General features: G+C 35.9%; 1 protein-coding gene across 10 annotated transcripts in view; it reads left to right on the top strand.

Annotated features, from left to right (window-relative positions):
• The window catches only part of MAPK10 (mitogen-activated protein kinase 10), a 342,250-nt gene that overhangs the window by 307,256 nt on the left and 13,722 nt on the right, over positions 1–21,272 (top strand). For all 10 annotated transcript variants that reach the window (XM_032592947.1, XM_030313501.1, XM_030313497.1 and 7 more), the window contains 2 exons: positions 17,715–17,778; positions 19,479–19,556. In XM_032592947.1, coding sequence (XP_032448838.1) covers positions 17,715–17,778; positions 19,479–19,556 — 142 coding nt within the window. The remainder of the gene's footprint in view (positions 1–17,714; positions 17,779–19,478; positions 19,557–21,272) is intronic.

The following is a 21,272-nucleotide window of genomic DNA, read 5'->3' on the forward strand; positions in this document are numbered from 1 at the left end:
ATCATTATGAGTGTTTTCAATATACAACCTTTATTGATAAAGAAACTGCAGAGGTGGTGATGTTTTCTACAAGGTCCACGTGTTAATTATTATGTAGAAACCTTGTAATTTCAAGGTCACCTAGTTCTATTCCTAACAATAATGCTTATTTGGTGGCTAGCCTTGTTTATGTCTCTAAATCTACTCTGGTTTTCTACTTAAAATGTTTTCTTTTCTCTGTCTGTACCAAACTCAATGAGGTTTAATTACATGATAGACTTTTTAATAGGATATTCTCCTTTAAAAAAATCCCCAAATATACATATGCCCATTCTGCACAATTCAACGTAACACATGCTTACTGCATTCCCATTACTGTGGTGAGCACTGTACAGAAGGTAAGATGCACAAGTGAGGGAAACATTTCGCTGCCCTTAGGAGCTCATGATCCAGCACTAAGCTTTCTTATCCTAGGATTTATTTAACTCTAGAGGTTCCTTGGATAGGTTTTTGAGGGCTTGTGAAAAAATTCTTGAAATTATATGCCTGTAGTTGTATGTGTACATCTTCCTAGAGATTGCCTATGGTAGTTCAGAAGCATTATGACATTTTTGGAAATATTATGTCCCAATTTAACTTTTAATATTTTAAGAAGCACTAGTCTACCACAGAAAGTTTTGGATGAGGGGGCTACAAACTATGGATAATTTGCTGTTGGAGTTGGCTATCAATTACAGGCATAACGAAAAGAGTTAATGCATTGCTTTAGAAAATCTTTGCTTTAGGGGCGCCTGGGTGGCGCAGTCGGTTAAGCGTCCGACATCAGCCAGGTCACGATCTCGCGGTCCGTGAGTTCGAGCCCCACGTCGGGCTCTGGGCTGATGGCTCGGAGCCTGGAGCCTGTTTCCGATTCTGTGTCTCCCTCTCTCTCTGCCCCTCCCCCGTTCATGCTCTGTCTCTCTCTGTCCCAAAAATAAATAAAAAACGTTGAAAAAAAAATTAAAAAAAAAAAAGAAAATCTTTGCTTTAGCTTCTTTCCTTGAGATCATTTTTATTTGCATGAAAAGAACTTTTCATCTATGAACGTCTTACCTTTTTTAGAAAGGGTCTCAGTGGAAGTTACAGATAAAAATAAAGTGCTATGCTTTCAATTTTCATTATTATGACTTTTAAAGTTTATTGACAGTATGAAAAAGTTTCCTGTGGTCCCTGACAAGTTAAAAATGATATTTTTAAATTTTAAAATGATAATTTTAAATTTCTTCAAGAAATAGAAATTAACAGCTAGTATCTACTTTTCAAGAAGCTAGCTGTTTTCTTGTGCTATGAAGCTTTCAAGAGTTTGGTTGGAAAATTGGTTTACAGCTTTTTGGTGGCATTTTCCATAGAATGACAGATTTCCTAATAATGGCAAGTCCAACTCCTCATATTTTGCTTCCATTTTGTTTCTTCTAATGAATGACTTACTTCCTTTTCACTATTCGTTTTTCTCTTCCCGTTTGTCTTCAAAGATTTTTGTTTCTTTGTTTTCCAAGAAGGTGTTTTTGTTGTGCATTGCGATATAAAAGTGAAACAAACAAGTGAACAGGAAAAAACACATAAAAAGGCATAATTTCTTCATTATGCAAGAGAGATCATAGAGTTAAATGAATCAACCATCTTGTATCAGAAATCATGCCTAGAGTTGGTTATACAATCAAGGTTAAGAGGTAAATGGGGAAGTTTCACATTCTAGGGATAGAGGGGAAAATGATTAGAAAGTATAATCCTTAATGATGATGAAAATATATGTGTGGTCATGTGAAAACAGTTATTAAACCTGTAGAATGTTTATCTTTACTTTTTGTTAGCCCTAAATGAAAACTGGAGAGATGAAGTCAGCATGCCATTAGAACTGTACTAAAACCAGAAGTCTGTAGACTGGAAGTTTGAGGAGCTGCAGAATCAGCAAAAGGGTGGGCAGGAGGAATTCTTGAGTGCTAAATCATGGTAACCTTCAGATTCAGGGAAAAGGCTGGATCTGAACATTATCTTACCAAGTGTAGAACCATTGCTTAGGCTCCAGGGCATCTGTTACATGTGAGGAGAAGGTAAAATGGATTCATCCAACGATGAGACAGAATATTGAAAAGGTTACACTCCCTTTTTATAAGTCTATTAAAAGTTTATGGTCTTTCACAGAGTATGTGCTATAATAAAATTATTATGTCCCTTTCTAATGGCAAGACAGTCTTAAGAATGATGAAAACCAACTTCCATAACTTGGTGAAGGTTTAATATGAGATTCACAGGGTCATTTGTAGAATATTGGCCTGCAATATCTTGTGAAAGAATGGAATTTATTGTTTATGAAAAGTGCTTTTAATTCATAACCAAAAGAAATTCCCCACAGCTTCCAATTCCAGGGAGAATCTGATTCCCATCTTTATGTGCTTTTTTTTTTTTTTTTAATTTTTTTTTTCTACGTTTATTTATTTTTGGGACAGAGAGAGACAGAGCATGAATGGGGGAGGGGCAGAGAGAGAGGGAGACACAGAATCGGAAACAGGCTCCAGGCTCTGAGCCATCAGCCCAGAGCCTGACGCGGGGCTCGAACTCCCGGGCCGCGAGATCGTGACCTGGCTGAAGTCGGACGCTTAACCGACTGCGCCACCCAGGCGCCCCTCTTTATGTGCTTTTTGAAAACTGAACTCCTTTCATGTTTTTCTAAAAGTAGTTATGTATAAAATGCTATGCCTCAATCACTTTTTCTGAAATTTTTTTTTATCAAAGATGTTTGTTATTTTGGACTAAGTTCAGCAAAAAACACTTTTGGTGACTTTGTTTCAAAAATGCCCCAGAATGCTGTTTTCATAATACAGCTAGGTGTCCCCATTTCTTTTTCTGAAGCAGGCTTGCTCATATACCCTGCTCCATTGCTTTGTTTCTCTTGTTTGATGACACAAAGAAGTTTGTTATTGGCCATAATTCGTACACATACACTCACAGAAGAGTTCTTAAGCTCCACCACACATGAAAGGCTTAGCAACAATATAAGGAAAATTTTTCGCTTACAGTGAATTAATTTATAATATTGCAGCAGGTAATGTAGCTCCTCAAACTCAATGTGGGCAATGGAAGAAGACAAAGAGCTACAGAATGTGGAGATCAAGGTTATGATACAGGAAGATAGTAGAGCACAATGGAGACCCCTCAGGGTCTACAATGAGGAGACCCATACTCAAGGCTTCATTCTAGCTTGAACTTCAATTACACATGGCCATTGAGGACTCATTAATTATACTAATAAGAAGACCTAGTTCCTGTTATTTAGTAGCTTACAGTATGGTAGGGTTGATAGATAAGTAACAAATTATAAGCACTCTAATAAAGTGTAGCACTAAAGTATAGCACCTGTGAAAATGTGCTATAGTAGTCAAAGGAATAATGTATTACCCACCTCTTCATAGACAAAGGAGGATTTCAGGGGGAAGAAAAGACTTAGATAGGACCAGAAGGATGGGTAAGAAGTAGCCAAGTGAAAGGGAGGTAGAAGAGTAGGACCTTCCTAGACAAATGAAGCAGCCTACCCTAATGCCAGAATAGAAGAAAGACCTTCTTGCAGTTCCTCTGAGGAATTCAATGTGGCCAGGGATGAGGGTGGTGAGAAATGTAAGTGGAGACAGGGGCAGGAAGCACCATTAAGTCCTTCCCAGGAAGCACCCATGCTGAAGGTAGGGGGAGTGACAGGAGGAATATCAATCAGAGATATGTGTTTTAGGCAGACTATTTTTTTCTAATTGGTAGGATGATGAATATTAGAGAAAGACCAGTTAGGCAGCTAGAGAAGTAGTTAAGAGATGATGGTAAAATGAACTTCAAATTGCAGTGGGGATGAAAAAAAGAACAACAGATTCAGAGATAGTTTTGGTGATGTAATTGTTATAACTAAGTTTCACCTATGAAATATCCAACCTAACAGTGTTTTAAGAGATAAGGTCTAATATGTGAAAGTGATCAGTAAACTGAAAATACATGATGTTATTAAAGAAGGACTTGTTAGCCTATAGGTATGATTGAAATAGTTTACACCTAATAGTTTTAACCTATATGACATAAAGTAAATGACAATGTCATTTATTTCTATCTTATTAAAAAAAGTTCAGAATTATTTTATTTTTAAATTTGTTCTTAGACTATTTCATTACTGAATGAAAAGACATGCTCTGTTTGAAGAAAACCCACTATATGAAATGTATTAATTAAATGGAAAAATAGGGGCAATAGTAATACCTTACATTAGTACAGATTTCTCTAGGATTGTGTTTGTAAAGAAGAAACGTGATTTTCAACCTTTCGTCTTCCACAACATACTCAGAAACAGTCATCAATTCATTATAGTTATCAATTCATCAACACTTCTGAAGGCAATGATTCTTGGTGGGATGTGTGGGGTATGTCAGATTCTTGTGGTCAAATTGTTAACTAGAAATAATCCGTCACCGTCGGGTGATTCTGTGTCCTATCCTATCACCCTTCTTCCTCAGAACGCTTTGTCCTCATTACACATACCTTAGATAGTATTGCTGTAGAAACAGTTTGAAGGTAAGGGTTTTGTCTTATTCATTGGCATCATCTAAGTCACTACATGTTCCTAGCACACTATATGTTTACAGAATAATTCTTTGAATTAATGAAGTTTTTTAAACCACTTTTATATTGACTATTTTATTTAACCTTCCCACCCGTGTTTCTATTCTGCATTACTCCAGCCAAAAGAAACCTTACCATTACCGCTGGATACCATTATTCCTCTTTTACAGAATTTTAAATTGACTTTTGCACAGTCCCCCGACTACCAACCAAGATTCTAAGTGAGTGTTCATTTCATTACATCACAATATCCTTTAAAAAGTTATATTTTTCATCACAAAATTGATCTTTTAATAATTTACGTACTGATAAAATGTGGAATAGAGGGGCGGGGGAGAAGGGAAAATGGGTGATGGGCATTGAGGAGGGCACTTGGGATGAGCACTGGATGTTCTTTGTAAGCAATGAATCACGGGAATCTACCCCTGAAGCCAAGAGCACAGTTATATTAAAATTTTTTTTAATTAAAAAATAAATAAAATGAATTTAAAATAATATTTGACACATTTTTCTGATAAACATTTTGTGTATAAAAGTAGTACATGAACACTTTTTCATATAATGTGCCAGATACATTGAATCCATATACAGAGAGGGGCAGTTATTATTAGATTAGTAGAACTTTTTATACTTGATAAAAATTTTATTAATCTTGAAACTTTATGTCATATCTGAAGATTTTTCAGAGAAATTAGTGCAGGAGAGAAAAACATAAAAATTTGTATAAAAACATTTTTAAGTTAATAAAAGTATTTTGGAAGTTAAAAAATATCAAATTTTAAGTTAAAATACAATAGTATTTCTATAATGGCAGTAAAGTGTAGACAAACCCATTTCCTTAATAACGTTTCTAATTCTGTAACTATGTTTCTGTATTCACCGTGGATTTGTATCTTAGGGCTGCTCATTTATGCTAATTAGAGGAGTGTGGTTTTCTCTGGTTAATGTCCCTAGGATGGATTGAGATTGAGTCATGTTACTAATATAGAAGTGCTAATATAGAAGTTTTTCCCTCTGTTCGTTTGCTTCTGTTTTGTGACAATAGGGCAGAGGTACAAATGACATGTGTCCTTTATGGGCTGACTCAGCAATATTTGTGTTCAATGTACTGAGTTTTCACCCAGAATGTTTTTCTAGCTCCTTTAAAAGCTCATTTTTTGTCTTCTAATATCTCATTGAGACTAATGTGGCCTTTTGCCTGTGGAATGTCTTGCAGTAAAAGCTTTTCCTTCACAAAATTGTAAGTTAGCATTTTTTCTTTATAATCTTCCACATGAAGTTATCATACCACATATTATGCTGAAATATTCACATTTAGGTCTGTCCTTTCCAGTTCCACTGCCGAGTTCCTTGGGAGCTGAAATTCAGCTTTACCTAGTGAGTGCAGAAAACTGGCTAATGCATATTGTATGATCAATATATTTAATTTTAATTCAACTGTACTGTGCTGAGCACTTCTCTAGTGGTTATAAAAGCCTTTCTCGTATCCAATCTTACTTAAACCTCAGGAAAGCTCTAGAAAATGATGATTAACCTCAACCAATCTTACCGACCTTGCCTTCTAAATACTTCCTAACTTGGACCACTCCTCATCTGTCGGTCTACGTAAACATCATCTCTACCCTCAACCACGTCCTAGTCTCTAACTTGTCTTCTCATCGTCTCATGTCCCCTGTAGTCTGTCCTCCAGAGTGCCTAAGTTTTCCTCTTAAAATGTGAAACAGGTGACATAATTACTCAATTAATATTCCCCACTGGCTTCTCATTCTGTTTATAATAAAATTCGAAGCACTTGCAATGATTTACAAGGCTGTACTTCCCTGTCGTTCCAAATTTTGTTATCATAACCCATAGTAAGAAAGGTGATTTGTATTGTGAGCCAGCACACACACACACACACACACACACACACACGGAAAACCTTCATACTCTGATATTTTCTATCTGAGTCAATTATTCTTAGTTACATTAAAAGATGCTAGTAATTACCCACACATTTGTTTCATGACTGCAGTTTAGAAAACATTGCTCTACTTGATCTGGCTCCTGATAACTTTCTGACTTCACTTTCTGTACTCCTCCCTTTCCACTCAGCTCCAGTGTACTGGTCTCCTTGCTGTTCACTTAGCATTTCAAATAGGCTCCCCCATCAGGGCCTTTGCATTGCAATTTCTTCTGCCTTAACCATTCTTTCCTCAGGTATCTATATGGCTTCCTTCATTACTTCAATCAACTCTTTACGCAAACGTTATCTTCTCAAAGAAGTGTTGTTGATTGTTACGTACTTTGTACACTGTTAGACTCTGGTGAACAAAGATACAATCTTTGTCCTCAAGATGTTGTCCCCAGTCTATTGAGAAGTGAAACAGTAGATGTTGGGTGATAAGTAGTCCAAATTTTAAGCTGATTGATGCACACAGGAAAAAACTCAACTTAGTAATGTGGGTTAGAGAAGGCCCCTTGGAGGGACTAATACCTAAATAGAAACATGAAGGGTAAAGCGAGAATTATCTAAGTGAAAAAATACAGGTAGAAGAAAGGGTTATGCAAAATCCCAAGGTTAGGAGAGGTTTGGGAGAACTACAAATCGTTGGGAGTGACACAGTGGAGAAAAGTGAAAAATGACTTGGGCTGGTAGGCAGGAACCAGGTAAGGAAGGAGTGACTAAACATTATGAGCATGTACTCTATCCTAAGCATGAAGGAAAGCCATTCAAAACTAGCCAACAGAGGAATAGCGTTATGGGGTTTGAACTTTTAGAAGGTCACTCTGTCTGCAAAATGATACTGGAGTAGAGAAAAGGAAGATGGAAGACAGGGGGACAAATCTGTAATAACATAGGTTAGAACTGATGGTGGTCTGAGGGTAGACATAGGCAAAAGATTAAAGAGATGTTTAGAAGAGAAAACCAACATGAATTGTAAATGATTAGATTTTGGGTTTAGGGTGGTGGAATTCAAGAATGAATTGTAGTTGGTTAATGACTACATGTTGAATGAATGAAAAAGAAGGATTTATAACTTGGGCACTGCATGATTGGTGATGTAATCACTCAGGCTTTTTGATTAAGGAACCACAGAAAAATTTAATTTCCAAGGAGCAGTAAAGAGAATTTCCATTTCAAGACATGATTAAACTTTTTGATGGAGTAAAGCTAATAAATTTGTGGCCTAACCACTGAGAAAGCTACAGAACAGTGTGAAAAATAAAGAAATCTAAATTTAACTTTCTTGTAAGCCACTAGAGCATTATTTAATTAAGCTTTCTAATTATTCTTAGTTCACATTATAATTAAAAGTTGCACTGCTAGCTTTCAAAGGTTCCTTTGGTCACTTAGTGATATGAGGTCTCCAGACAATTCTAGTGCTTTTCATATATAACAAATTATAATACAATGCTCTGCACATTACAAGTCCTCTAAAGAGATTTACCCAATTACCTGGAATGATATTTGTTATATATTTGGAATCTGTTTCTTCCTGAACAAAGCAATTTATGAAACTCTTTCCAGATAATTAAGAGTCACAGCAAACAAAATGACTTGCCCAAGGTCACGCATCTTACTAGTGTCAGGGTCAATGGTGCTCTGAAAGCAGTTCTCTTTCCATTGTTCCTGTCAGGAAATCTGTAACTGATTCAAGAGATTTAGAGACTCTTTTCGCTCATTTTTGCTAAAGACTGAATTTGACTATGAGATACAAATCTCACATCTGCTTTAATTACAATTCACAAATCTCTCCATTCCTCTTTAAAACCATAGCATATGATGATTTATGTCCACAAATCATTTTATTCTATCAAGAAATAGATATCTTTGAAGACGGAGAGAAAATCATATAGTTTCTCTGTGGCATTTTCTCTTACATGTATACAATTGAAGCATACTTCAGCAAATGACAAAACTTGCTTTGATTACTGTATAAATAGAACAGAGGTCTTAATCTTGGCTGCACATGAGAATTACATGGGGAACTTTGAAATATCCTGATGCCCAGATCTCTAGAACAATTAAATTGAAATCTTCGGGGGCACAATTCAGGCAACAGCATTTTTAAAGGTCACAGATGGCTTCAATGCGCAACCATAGTTGAGAACTCATGGGTATGAGCAATTTGATGAAAATGATGAACTCCCGCTCAAGCACCTCTTACTTAATGTTTGCTTTTTTTTTCTGACCACAAGGTGGCAGCATCACAATGCAGTGCACATACCAACCCCTTGATTGAGTGGATTTGGAAACTTGGCTCTTGTAATATTAATTACTAGCATTCTGAGGGTGCCTCCAGCTATAGAAAGCATTATTGACCTTTTCTTTGTTCTCTTTTGCTTTTTTAACTAAGGAAACTTTTAAGTATATTTATTTCCAAAGGGTGGATACAGCAGGAACTGTATTATAAGCCATAGTTGGTTGCAAAGAACATGGATTTTATATTCAGGTGGATTTGGGTTTAAACACCACCTCCACCACTTACCTATAGATTAATCTCTTTGTGATTTAGCTGTATAACTAGAAGAGGAGAGTTGTTAGGACTAAATGAGATCATATATGAAAATCAGTTCTGTATGACTGGTGCTAGATGATGATCATGTTGGGGAGCCCAAAGTGACAATGCTGTGATAGAATCACTTACACAAAGTCCAGAAAATCTCAGGATACAGTACTTTTTGTGTGTGGTTTTTCTTTTCTGCCTGTGGGTCTTTTCTTTCTCTGTATGCATCCTGTCAGTTTCCCCTGGTGATTATACCAATAAACATTGTCTAGCTCCCTTCATTTCAAAGAACAAAAAAAGCCAGTATTTTTTTTTTTTTTTACTACACCTTTATCAGTGAAACGTGCCATTAGCAGTGGAAGTAGCTTCCACCTATATTGCCAAACTTTTTGTAAAAAACTAGCCTTTGTTTACTCACAATTACTGTAGTTCACTTCTCAAACCTTGCAACTGCCTTCTCTAAGATCGCCAGTAGCTCCTAGGTGACAAGTCCAAAAAAACTGTCATCTCATGTGTCTTTGCTATTTCAATAGGTTGACAACATTCTCCTTCTTGAAATATTTACCCCTTGACTGCTATGGTGACACCACTCTTGTTTTCCAGTCTCCAATGTTGTTTGTTTTCTCTTCCCCTAGAATTGTGAATCCCAGGAGTTCTCTCCTATAGCCCCAATTTCTTTTTACCCTGGGAATCTTATCTTTGACTACAGCCTTAATTTTAATTACCACAAATGACTCTCAAATCTAGGCATGGTCCCATAAAGTTGTCCTGAATTCCAGATCTACAAATCTAATACCACTGACATTTAAAATGGCATCTCAAAATTAACACGTCAAATATTGAAATGGATTTATCCCCTATTCACACAAAACCACCACCTCCTCCTCCCCTTTTCTATTTTTTTTAATTTTTAACATTTTTATTCATTTTTGAGAGACAGAGTACGAGCAGGGGTGGGGCAGAGAGAGAGACAGAGACAGAGAGAGAGAGAGAGAGAGAATCTGAAGCAGGATCCAGGCTTTGAGCTGTCAGCTCAGAGCCCGATGCAGGGCTCAAACTCATAAACCATGAGATCATGAACTGAGCGGAAGTCAGATGCTTAACCAACTGAGACACCCAGGTACCCCTCTCCCCCATCCCCATGGTACTACTTTCAATCCATGGCACTACTTTCCACCCAGGTGATTGAACCAAATCCTTGGGAGTTATCCTATACTCTTTCCTCAACCCCCTTATATCCAAATTGTCAAAGCTTACCAGTTCTTTACCCTCTCCCACCCCCCACAAAATACTTCTTAAAGGAGTGATTCAATATCACAAGTCTTTATTTCTTATCTCACACTTACTCTTTGACACAGAACGGTCTGGTTTCTGGAAAGCAGTTCTTGTTAAGGTCATTCTATTGTGCCATTCATGCCTGCTTGCTTGTCTTCCTTTCTGCTCTTCCAGGGTACTCCTGAGAGCACTTCTGGGGTTCTGCTTGGGATCTGAATGTAAGACAATTTAGGAAAGGAGAATTAATCATATTAGTTTCCAGAGACAGATTTTAATAACCTTTTATCTCCCATTGTGAAGTACTCTCAACTCATCAGACTTTTAAAGGACATTTACTTCATTTGTAGTATTAGATTGTTGCACTAGTATACAAGAGTACAACCATGGTTCCTAAAACTTGCTTGAGAAATTAAAAAAAAATCAACAGATAGTACATTACAAGTTGCCATTTGCCTACTTTTAGAAGGCACTGAAGTTTTTGGTAATTGGAAACCAAGTCATTGGTTACTGCATAGTAAGATTACAATGTAAGTTTACAACCTATGTAACTCTGGAAAATAATTATAATTTAGTCAGCTATTTTGATAAATTGTATACATTGATATTATACTTTTATTAGTTTAGAAGCTAGTTGGTAAGACTGTTAAGCAAATATTGAACTCCATTGTGGATAATAAACTGTTCTTGATGCTACCAGCATATAAAGTTTGAGAAAAAAATTGAACATCCTAAAAAGTGTCATTAGCCAAAACATAAATGTAAAATAGTACATATCATTTAATGCAATAGGAATAAAAATTATTCCATCTCAATATTTATTTTCCACTGAGGAGGTTAAAATTTTAGGAAATTCTATTCATCAAAAAATTAAAGATACATTTGGAAAAGCTATTTTATATGTATAGATTCATGGAAATACAAAATCAAAATTTGCACATTTCTTTAAATGGGTTTTCTGTTCTAATGTTGTACTAAAATTCACCCTTCTTGGTTGAAACCTTACAATGAATCATGCATCTTTTCACATTCCTCAAGCTGCAAAAGTCAATGTGAAGAAACAGGGCACGTTTCAATAGGACATAATATCATTTTCTTTTATCCACCTGCCAAATTAATAGAGAATGCACACACTGAAAGAAAATGCTATTTAAAGCTTTCAAATGAAGCGTTTTCAATAAGATGGCAGAACACATAGAGAAAAAGTGGAACAAAACTGTATTGTATGCTTAATTAGGACAAAAGAAGCAGAAAACAAACACCAAGTTGATGATTGTCGTATGGCTCAGAACATGAAGGATACAGAAACTATGTTCAATCAGGGCTCAAAAATGGACAGGAAAAACAACTTTGCGTTACTTAGATTTCTCATAATCTGGTTCTCATCTCTTTTGAGATTCACATGTATAGAGGTCTTGATGTTGTCCAAGATATTTTGACAAAAAGCATTCAGGACGTAAGTGTTGACCATTTGGGTGATATTTGCCAGATCTCGCTATGTGTGTAGGCTGACAGAAAATTGGAACAGAAATCAGAGTGACAGGCTCAAATTTGTCACTAATGAAAATCTTTTGTAAGTGTTGAATTATTCAACTTAACATTTCTGCAACCCATTAGAATTCCTCCATTCCATCTTTCCCCGTAAGAGATCTTGCATTTTCTTCCTAACTCTGCCACTAATTAACTCTAAGACCATGGACAAATCACCTGTGCAGTTTTTATATTCTCATTTGCAAATTGCATAAGGGTGGCACTAGATAACCTCTAAACTCTCTTCCATCACTAACATTCTATGATGCTGTTGAAATGGGGTTATTTTGAAGACTAAGGAAAGAATAAATTCATACATTTTAATAAATGGAATATTACTTAAATATGTGACATAAAATGAAGTCACAAAAGAGCAAGTTGTACCTTGGGGGAATCAATTAGGGATTTGAACAGATACTGATTAAAGAGATCCCTTCAGCAAGAAATCATTTCCAGCAACAAGAACTCAAAAGAATGCCAACAGAATCCATATTGCTCAATCCCAATTTTATAATGTAGCATTGCATTCCTTTAGCGCTTTCTGGTAAAAGCCATACTTTATAGTTAAGTTTAACATTTTTAAAAATGGAGAAAATGGAAGGAAATGCTGACATGATGTCTCAGAGCAGGAAAGAGTAGACATCTGCAATTGTTGAGACTCCACTAGTAGAAAAAGTTGCCATTCGGTTGTTTTTTTCTCATCCTGTAATTACTGGATACCTGCGATCTGCAATATGCCATGTCATAACACTGCTATGCAGCGTGCTCGTATAATTATCCTCTAAACGCTTGTGAGAGTAAAGGGCCTGAGGACTGTTAGTAGCTGTAAGGACAACAAGCAAAAACTGAGATGGTTTTGAGCAAATTGAGACATACAGTCTCCCCATTGGCTTGTGTTTCTATTTCTTATTTTATAAAGATGTTTACTTTAAATATTGTTTCATTATCTCTTATTTTAGATTACTGTCTATTACCATTTGCTCTGAATTATTCTTTAAGTTTGGTTTCAATCAAAGATCTACCATTAATTAGTTATGTGACTTAAGATATCTTAAGAAGAATTTTTTTGAATCTTAGTTTCTTTATCTAAAGATTGTTTAAAAGTGCATATATAAAGAGCTTAGCACATAGTATCTTCTCAGAAAAAAATGACTTCTCTTAATTAGAGAACAGTGTTTTTCACTTATCAAACTCTTAAAGATATTTGGGAAAGAGCATTAGAACTCTTCTTTTCTTTTCTTTTCTTTTTTCTTTTTTTAGTGTCACAATCTGTTCTGCAGTTCCTTTTTTTAATTTGTATGCAATATCCATATTGGTATTGAGGATATTTCTTCTATGTCTTTCTACTTCTTTAGGTGCTATCTGGCATTAAAATACTTCATCAACGATCTATCTGAATCTTTCTGAGTGTGGTGACAGTTTTGAGGTTTGGAAACCTTTATGGGGTTCAAAGTTATGCTTTTTATCATGCCCTTCTGATTCCTGGAAAGCTAAATTCTTCATTTGTTTCATTTATAAGAAATAGAGAATTACTCCCTCTTTTTGAAACTCTCTGAACACTTGACTTCTATAGCATTACAATATTTTTATTATCCATGTATTTCTTTAAGTGTTCCTTCTTTCCTTCTTCTCTTCTTTCCCCTCGTCTTCTCTTCCTCCTCCTTCTCCTTCTTAGTGCACTTTTCTTCCATGGGTCAACTTTTAAACCTTGGTGTCTGGCAGGGGTCCATTTTGGCCTTTTACTCTTCCTACCTGCATTCACTCTATGGGTGACCTCATGCACTGTCATGATTTCAACAAACATCTGTTGCTAATAGTTTTGAATCTATACATCTCTAGCCAACAGATCATCTATTTAATTCTCAAATAGACCTCTCTATCCACATAGCACTTGGCTTACCTCTCTACCAATCTCATTTCCCTTTTTTCATTCTCTGTCCTTTTAGACAGTCCCATAAATACCATAATTGTCCAGCTATTTAGCTTAGTAATCTGGGAATCATTCTTCTTTCTCATTATACACATTTAATCAAAAATAATTCTACCAATTTAATTTCTTAATCAATATTAAATAAATATTAATATCTACTAATTAGCATTTATTAATTCTTGAATCTATATTTTCTATCCATCTTGACCTTCCATATTATAGTCAGGCCTTTTTAATTTATTTTCTAGATCATGCATTAGCTCCCTAAATCTTTCTGCTTTCAGTTGTGTCTTTCTTCAATCCAGCCATGGATTTGCCCATGCCATTCTCTTAAATTCAAGAAGTCTTTGCTCCATATCATGGTACCCAGGACCATCCTTGATCTAGCCTTTGCCTAACCAATCTCCTCTAGGCACAGCTCTTATTGCTTGTCACTTCTGAAGTATGTCATGTGTTACTTTCAAAGAATTGTTTCCAATTCTCTTTGCATGTGTGTGCACCCAAACAAACAAACATGCATCCACCACCAACACGACTATGCTGTTTTCTAGGTTCTGTGCCTGGAGTCATCTTGTCCTTCTCCTTTTTTTTTGACAGCATCCTCCACCACCTTTCCTCATGGAACTAGTACAGATGTCATCTACTCCAAGAAGCAAAATGTTTTCCTAGGGTTTGTTAAGATTTCTTCACTCTATTCCCCTATACCACATACATATTTTTTTATCATGTTGTGTATTAATTTTCTGGTTTATATCAGTCCACTGAATTGTGAGCTCCTTGAGGTCAGAAGCCATATTATCTAGTTTTGAAGTTTCAATTTTTAATATAGTCTGGTGCATATTACGTGCCCAAGACCTTTACTGAATTAATGAGTTTAATAAACAAATACATTGATTCTAATATTCACTAACTCAGTGATTATGTATTTGTCTATGTGTTATCTCATTTAATTAAAACAATTTGTACATGTATATATAATAACATTAATATGAAACATCTAATCCATATTGTTATTTTTTATGTAATCCATTTGAATTCATGGTTCGATATCTATAAGAATTTCAAGCAAGGAAGTAGAGTCCAAAATCTTCAAAAATAACAGAAAGAGAATTTCAGTCTCTTGAGGAGCATTCAAAAGCATGCAAGTCACAAGCCCTACTAACTTTCCATATATTATCCTTAATTTCATCTTATCCTTGATTTTCCCACATCTCAAATTGTTCCAATCTAGTAAATTTTTTTGGAAATATTCTCTGGGGCCCTTCTCTTTATCCTCACTCTTCATTTCTTTTTCATTTAGATTGCTACCTGGAAAAAGAGAATCCTTTCTGTTTAATAAGGGTGGGAGACAACTGAGCAATAAAACACTAGCTTCTCTTTAGAGGGTGGAGGCAGAGAGTGTTGTGGACAATTGCATCTAATGATTGCTGTGCAAGCACATATATGTGTGTGTGTGTGTGTGTGTGTGTGTATATATATATATATATATGTTTAAATATGACATTACTCTCTTTAGATTATTGGTAAATTCCTCTTTTATATTTTTATGTAGAAGACATCTTTATGTGAATGTACCCTTCCATTGCAGGTGATTACATTTCCTCTTAAAACAAACAAAAAACCCCACAACTCTGAACATGTAGCTGTTTCAATCATAGCTATAATGCAAATATGTTTTGCAGCCGTTTTGGTTTGTTGAAAGGAAAAACCTTGGACTCAGTACTTTTTCTCTGTTTGTAGTTTGCTTGTGGTTAGAGTCTACGTACTTCATGCTTTATATACACTACCAACAGCTGTATGATGAAGTTCCAAGGAAAGCCTCTCTCAAAATAGTTTTGTTGCAGAGAAAAAATGGCATTTATGCACTTTGGCAGGAGCTGTACTCTTGAACCATGTTCAGTTTTGAAATTTGAATGGAAAAATCCACTTCATGGAGAAGCCAGCCACACAAGATCCTGAGCTGAGTCTATTGTTAGAAGAAGAAAGAGGTGCCAACAAGGCATAGAGCTCTGGGGACCTCTGAGAGCTTGTGTATGCTGTGTTTGTCAGAGGATGTCCCCTCAGCATTATAGGAAGAGGCAAAGCAGGAAACCTGCCACTTGGAAAAATGTCTTTACATAACCAGAATTTAGCTTTGCATTAGCTTACTTAGATGACAGCTTCACAAATTAAAACAAAACAAAAAACTGTTTACTCATTACATCATAATATTCCTATAATTTGGGAATCCTTTGTAATTTGGGGTAGAAGATGATGCCTTAGTCAAGTCCTGAGGACAATGCCTAATCACCCTGTCCCCTTACCTTTATATAATTGTATTTTTATGTTCCCTTTAGCATCATGGGATAGAGTGGGGTCTCATTTTGCTTAATTCTTTCAATAAAGACTACTCAGCCAGCCATGTTTGAATCACAGTAGCTGGTTTAAAGCTTTTTGCTCCAGTAACAATTATAGGAGTTAAAGGAATGTCTAGCCTCATCAGTAGTTAACTTCTCAATAATTCAGTATTGTGTTAAGTTGCCTGACCACAATGGGGCAAATTCTTTTCTTTTCATATACAGTTACTTCTGTAGTATGTGAGGCTACCCCAGCATATCAGGACTAGAATGAAAATTCATATCTGTCATGATTCAGGCTGAATGCAGTAAAGAAGGACTACTATAGTAGTAAGATGCTACTCACTGGCCAACAACCTCCAACAGAAGCCAAGAGCTGTCTTTGAAAGTCTTGTCCAAAGCCTTCGTATGACAGCCATTTTTGAGGGATGCATGTCCATAGGCCTGAGTCACTTTATCGAGTAACTCTTTGAGTTTCTTACAATAAATATTGCTGTTGGAGTGTTAGGCAACATGAATTCTAGGGTCCCCTGTCTCATGGCACCAGAAATTGGTAGTTCTTATTTCATTCAATCCATCGCCAGCCAATGGAACTTCTTAGCCCCTTCTCCATGTATCTCATGGTGATATTTTTTTCCAAGAAATATTTTTTTTCTTTCCATCTCTTGGCCTGAGGTAGAGCTACCATAGGGCATCATGATATATCTCCCCTATCTGGAGATCTTATTCCTCTTCATCAGGAAGAAGAGATCAAGGAATCTGAGACCCTCCTTCCTGGAAGGCACCTAGATTTATGAAAACCTCTCCTTTTCCATCTCTGAACTCTTCATGGCAAGAGAAATGCTGATGGCATAAGTCAGACTGAAGGTCCTCTCATATGATATCCCCCAGAGAGGGCTAACCAAAGGGCCTCTCAGAGGTTTACAGTGGCCCACCTCTGTAAAAACCTGGCAGAGTCTTCTGCCTACAGGGAGAAAATATCATTTAAATATTGGGAATATAGCTATATGTAAAGGTATTTTATGATGCTTCACAAAAAGTTTAAAAGTTTGATTAGATCTAAATATGACTTTATACTAGGGACTATTACTATGGCCTATTGAGGGATATTAAAGACTTCTTCAGCAGGGTCTGAGAATGGAACAAAATCTTATCAGTGGGGGATAGTTTGGGTAGGGTTCTGTTATAAAGCAAGTGAATGGAGGAAATAGCTTCTGGGTCCTTATAATCTAATGTCTTATTTGCTTTTTAAAGATTGGCTTTATTAGTTTCTTAGATTTGGTTTCTGAATCAGAAGGTTTTGGGAAGTGAGCTCTTAGGATTTGGATTCTGCTGCTTTACTTGGTCAGCAGCAACTATTGGCATATAAATGAGTCCTTCATAAGTCTAGAAATTTTAACTTCTGCACCACTGCAATTACCCCAAAATTAATATGTGAGTCTCCTCGCCACCAAAATCAATGAACAGCAAGTTACTCCATTCACTGTAAAATTTGGTTATATTTGGGTTATTACACAAAGTTTATTGTTTGTTTTTATTCTGCAGCCTCCACCTCAGATATATGACAAACAGTTGGACGAAAGAGAACACACCATTGAAGAATGGAAAGGTGACTCTACCACTTAAATATACATTTTGCTTTATTGAAACTCAGAAAATATCTTCAAGGCATCTCTCTTTAAAGCAATTTGGTAACAGATGATTTTATAATTGCTATCCTCAGACAATTTTCAAAGTTCTCGAAACGTCATCAGTCTTTTCATACTAATAACAATATTGCATTTACTCAAGAATGAAAGGAATTAATTACTGATACTTTTTAAAAGAGTACTGATTGTCAAAGTATTTGTTATGGTGGAGGGCATGCTTAAATTCAGAATTTCAGAATTATACATCCCATGTTTGTGTATAAAATTATCATATAAAATGGATTAAATTAAGCCTAAGATTACTTTAGACATTAGAAAATAAAAGATATTTAATGTATGAATTCATTTGGTTCATTTTTAGGACTTGAAAATCTAAATAGGAAATCTATGTATCTGAATGGCTTATTTATCCTTCAAAGTAAGAAAATAATGAATAAATACATTAGTTCACTTTTTTTCCACCAAAACTCTTCCAAACACATAATGAATAGTCAAGATTATACTCAGGGTGAAACAAAGCAGAAACTATGAAGAATTATTAAACTAATATAAATAACTACACAGTAGAATAAAAGAACTACAGAGTAGAGATAAGCAAATACAGATCATAACAAACCATTCAGTCAAAATGGGGAGGAACATAAAAGGAAGATCTGAAGAGAAAAAATATTTGAGCTGACTTGAAGGAATTAATCATTATAAATTGAGAAAAAAAGAATAAAACAGAGGAAAATACCAGTATGGGGACACATGGAGAAAACAAAGGATAGGGATGAGCAAAAAGTGTTATAAAGATAGCAAAGAGATTTCTCTGGCCAAGGGGTCCTGTTGGATAATATGGAAAAACGAGCATGTGCAAACAGTAGACCAAGTAAACAAAGATACTAAATGATGGACAGAAAAGACTTGATATGCTCTAAATAAGGACAAGAAGGCACTCTTAGGGGTTTGTGAATAGGTAAGTATTATGAGATAAATATCACTTAAAAATGAACATGGATTAAATTAGAAACCAGAGAAAGAAATTATGGTGAAGGATAATGATTATATAAATTGGAACTCATTGCACAGCAAGAATGAATAACACTGAATGATTTTTAGCAAAAATGGGAAAATTAAAAGAAATGAAGATACATAATTTAACTCTAGCAAAGAAAGAGCCATGAATGGATGCCTGTTTGGAAATAAATGTAATAATTGTTATCATGTTGGGTTTGAGGCAAGTTTAATTTTACAACTCCAAGATTTCAGTATGAAAAAAAAAATGAAGAAGCAGTTGGGAAATTGTTGGAAAGTAATAAAGTCAGGAGAGTATGTGCATCTCTTAGGAAGTGAATATAGAAGAAAACTGTATGCTCAAAACTGGGCCATTAAAGTTCTTAGGAGATAAAGTTAGATGGCATCAGAAATCCCCCCAAAAATTCAGAACCAAGTAGAATGTATATTCTTCATACATTTATTTGGTCAAATACTTTACTGAGCACTTACTGTTTCCAGGCTTTGTGCTTTTGCAAGACAAAGTAGAAATAGAGGAGTAAAGGAATCCCGATTGATTTTTAATTTACTCAACCCCATCAGAATGTTATTATTTTTCATTAATAAGTTTTCTCTGCATATTAAAGATCTTTTTTTTTATGATCCTGACAACTGTTTCTTACAGAACTTATCTACAAGGAGGTAATGAATTCGGAAGAAAAGACTAAAAATGGTGTTGTAAAAGGACAACCTTCTCCTTCAGGTACTCACTCTCAGTGAATAACTAATAAACCAGTACTTGTGTATTTTTCTTGACCTTGAAGAGGGATTGCAGCCAATAACATTGCTAATAGAGCATATACACTAATATCACATGATTATTTCTCTCTAGTGATTTTCGTTCTATTCTTTTTGATATTCAGTGTGGCATTCATTTTGATCATGATTATTGATTATGACTAGGACAAAAGATAATAGTGAATCTTGAAGAAATGTTGACAAGGGCTGGTTAAAGGGTAACTGCTTCTCATCAAAACACAGAGCCATCATGCCCCCTGACCACCATGTCAATGTAGAGGTCAGGAATCCCTCCAGTCAAAACCTCTTTCCTCAGTCACTTGTGTTTGAACTCTTCCCAAGTTTGGCGTGACAGTAGTTGAAACATCTGCCAAGATGCGTTCTGATTAAAGTCAGTAAGGAAAATCTTTCAGTTTGCCATCGACAGAAACAAATACATGTTCGTACATATACTGTGCATATTTTGCTGATCCTAGTAATGTGCTTTAGGATTACTTGAGATAATTTACTTACACTCAGTGCTACTATATTCTTCCTAAGACCTATGTTCTGAATATAAGGAAAGTATGTATGTGTGTGTGTGTGTGTGTGTGTGTGTATAATGCACTGAGCCACTCATGCACCCCTCTAAAACTCTTTATATATATATACACACACACACATATGTATATATGTATATATATCTGTATATATACACACACACATATATGTGTGTATGTATATACATATATGTGTGTGTGTGTGTGTGTGTGTGTATAAAGAGTTTTAGAGGGGTCCCTGGGTGGCTCAGTGTGACTCTTGATTTTGGCTCAGGTCATGAACTCAGGTTTGTGAGATTGAGCCCTGTGTAGGGCTCTGCATGACAGAGAGGAGCCTGCTTGGGATTCTCTGTCTTCCATTCTCTCTACCCCTCCCTTGCTCTCACGTGCACACTGGTGCACTCTCCTTCTCTTTCTCTCTCTTGCTCTAAAAAAAAAAGGAGTTTTAGAAAATGTGATGGCTTATCTCTAACTTTAAACTAAACTCAACTCATTCTGGCAAGAATGTAGTTTCCAAATGATTAGTTTAGAGAAAAATGGATTTGATGCCCTACCTTTGATAATCATTTTTTCCCCTATGGACCTTAAATTGTTTCAGGAAAAAAGATGTAGGATAAATAATAAATTCTTCATACTCATACTAATCTTTGAATAATTGGTTTGCACCCAAATCACTATGATATCCAAACAGATACAATTTATTTTTTTTTAATTTTTTTTTTCAACGTTTATTTATTTTTGGGACAGAGAGAGACAGAGCATGAACGAGCGAGGGGCAGAGAGAGAGGGAGACACAGAATCGGAAACAGGCTCCAGGCTCTGAGCCATCAGCCCAGAGCCCGACGCGGGGCTCGAACTCACAGACCGCAAGATCGTGACCTGGCTGAAGTCGGACGCTTAACCGACTGTGCCACCCAGGCGCCCCCAAACAGATACAATTTAGTTAGGACATGTTTTCTCATTTGAGTAATATCCAGTTTTATCCCCAAGTCTTTCCTTTCCTCAAAGAGGGTGAAAAAAATCATTGGGTTGTCTGTCCACCCTGCTCATTCATCCTAGCATTTAGACTGGTGCAGGTCTGCAGAAGTGGTGCCTAACCTACTTGTATGTTCTGTCTGATTCTGATTAAGGAACCCAAACAC

Source organism: Lynx canadensis, chromosome B1 (genome assembly GCF_007474595.2).
Source record: "Lynx canadensis isolate LIC74 chromosome B1, mLynCan4.pri.v2, whole genome shotgun sequence".
NCBI classification, from domain to species: Eukaryota; Metazoa; Chordata; class Mammalia; order Carnivora; family Felidae; genus Lynx; species Lynx canadensis.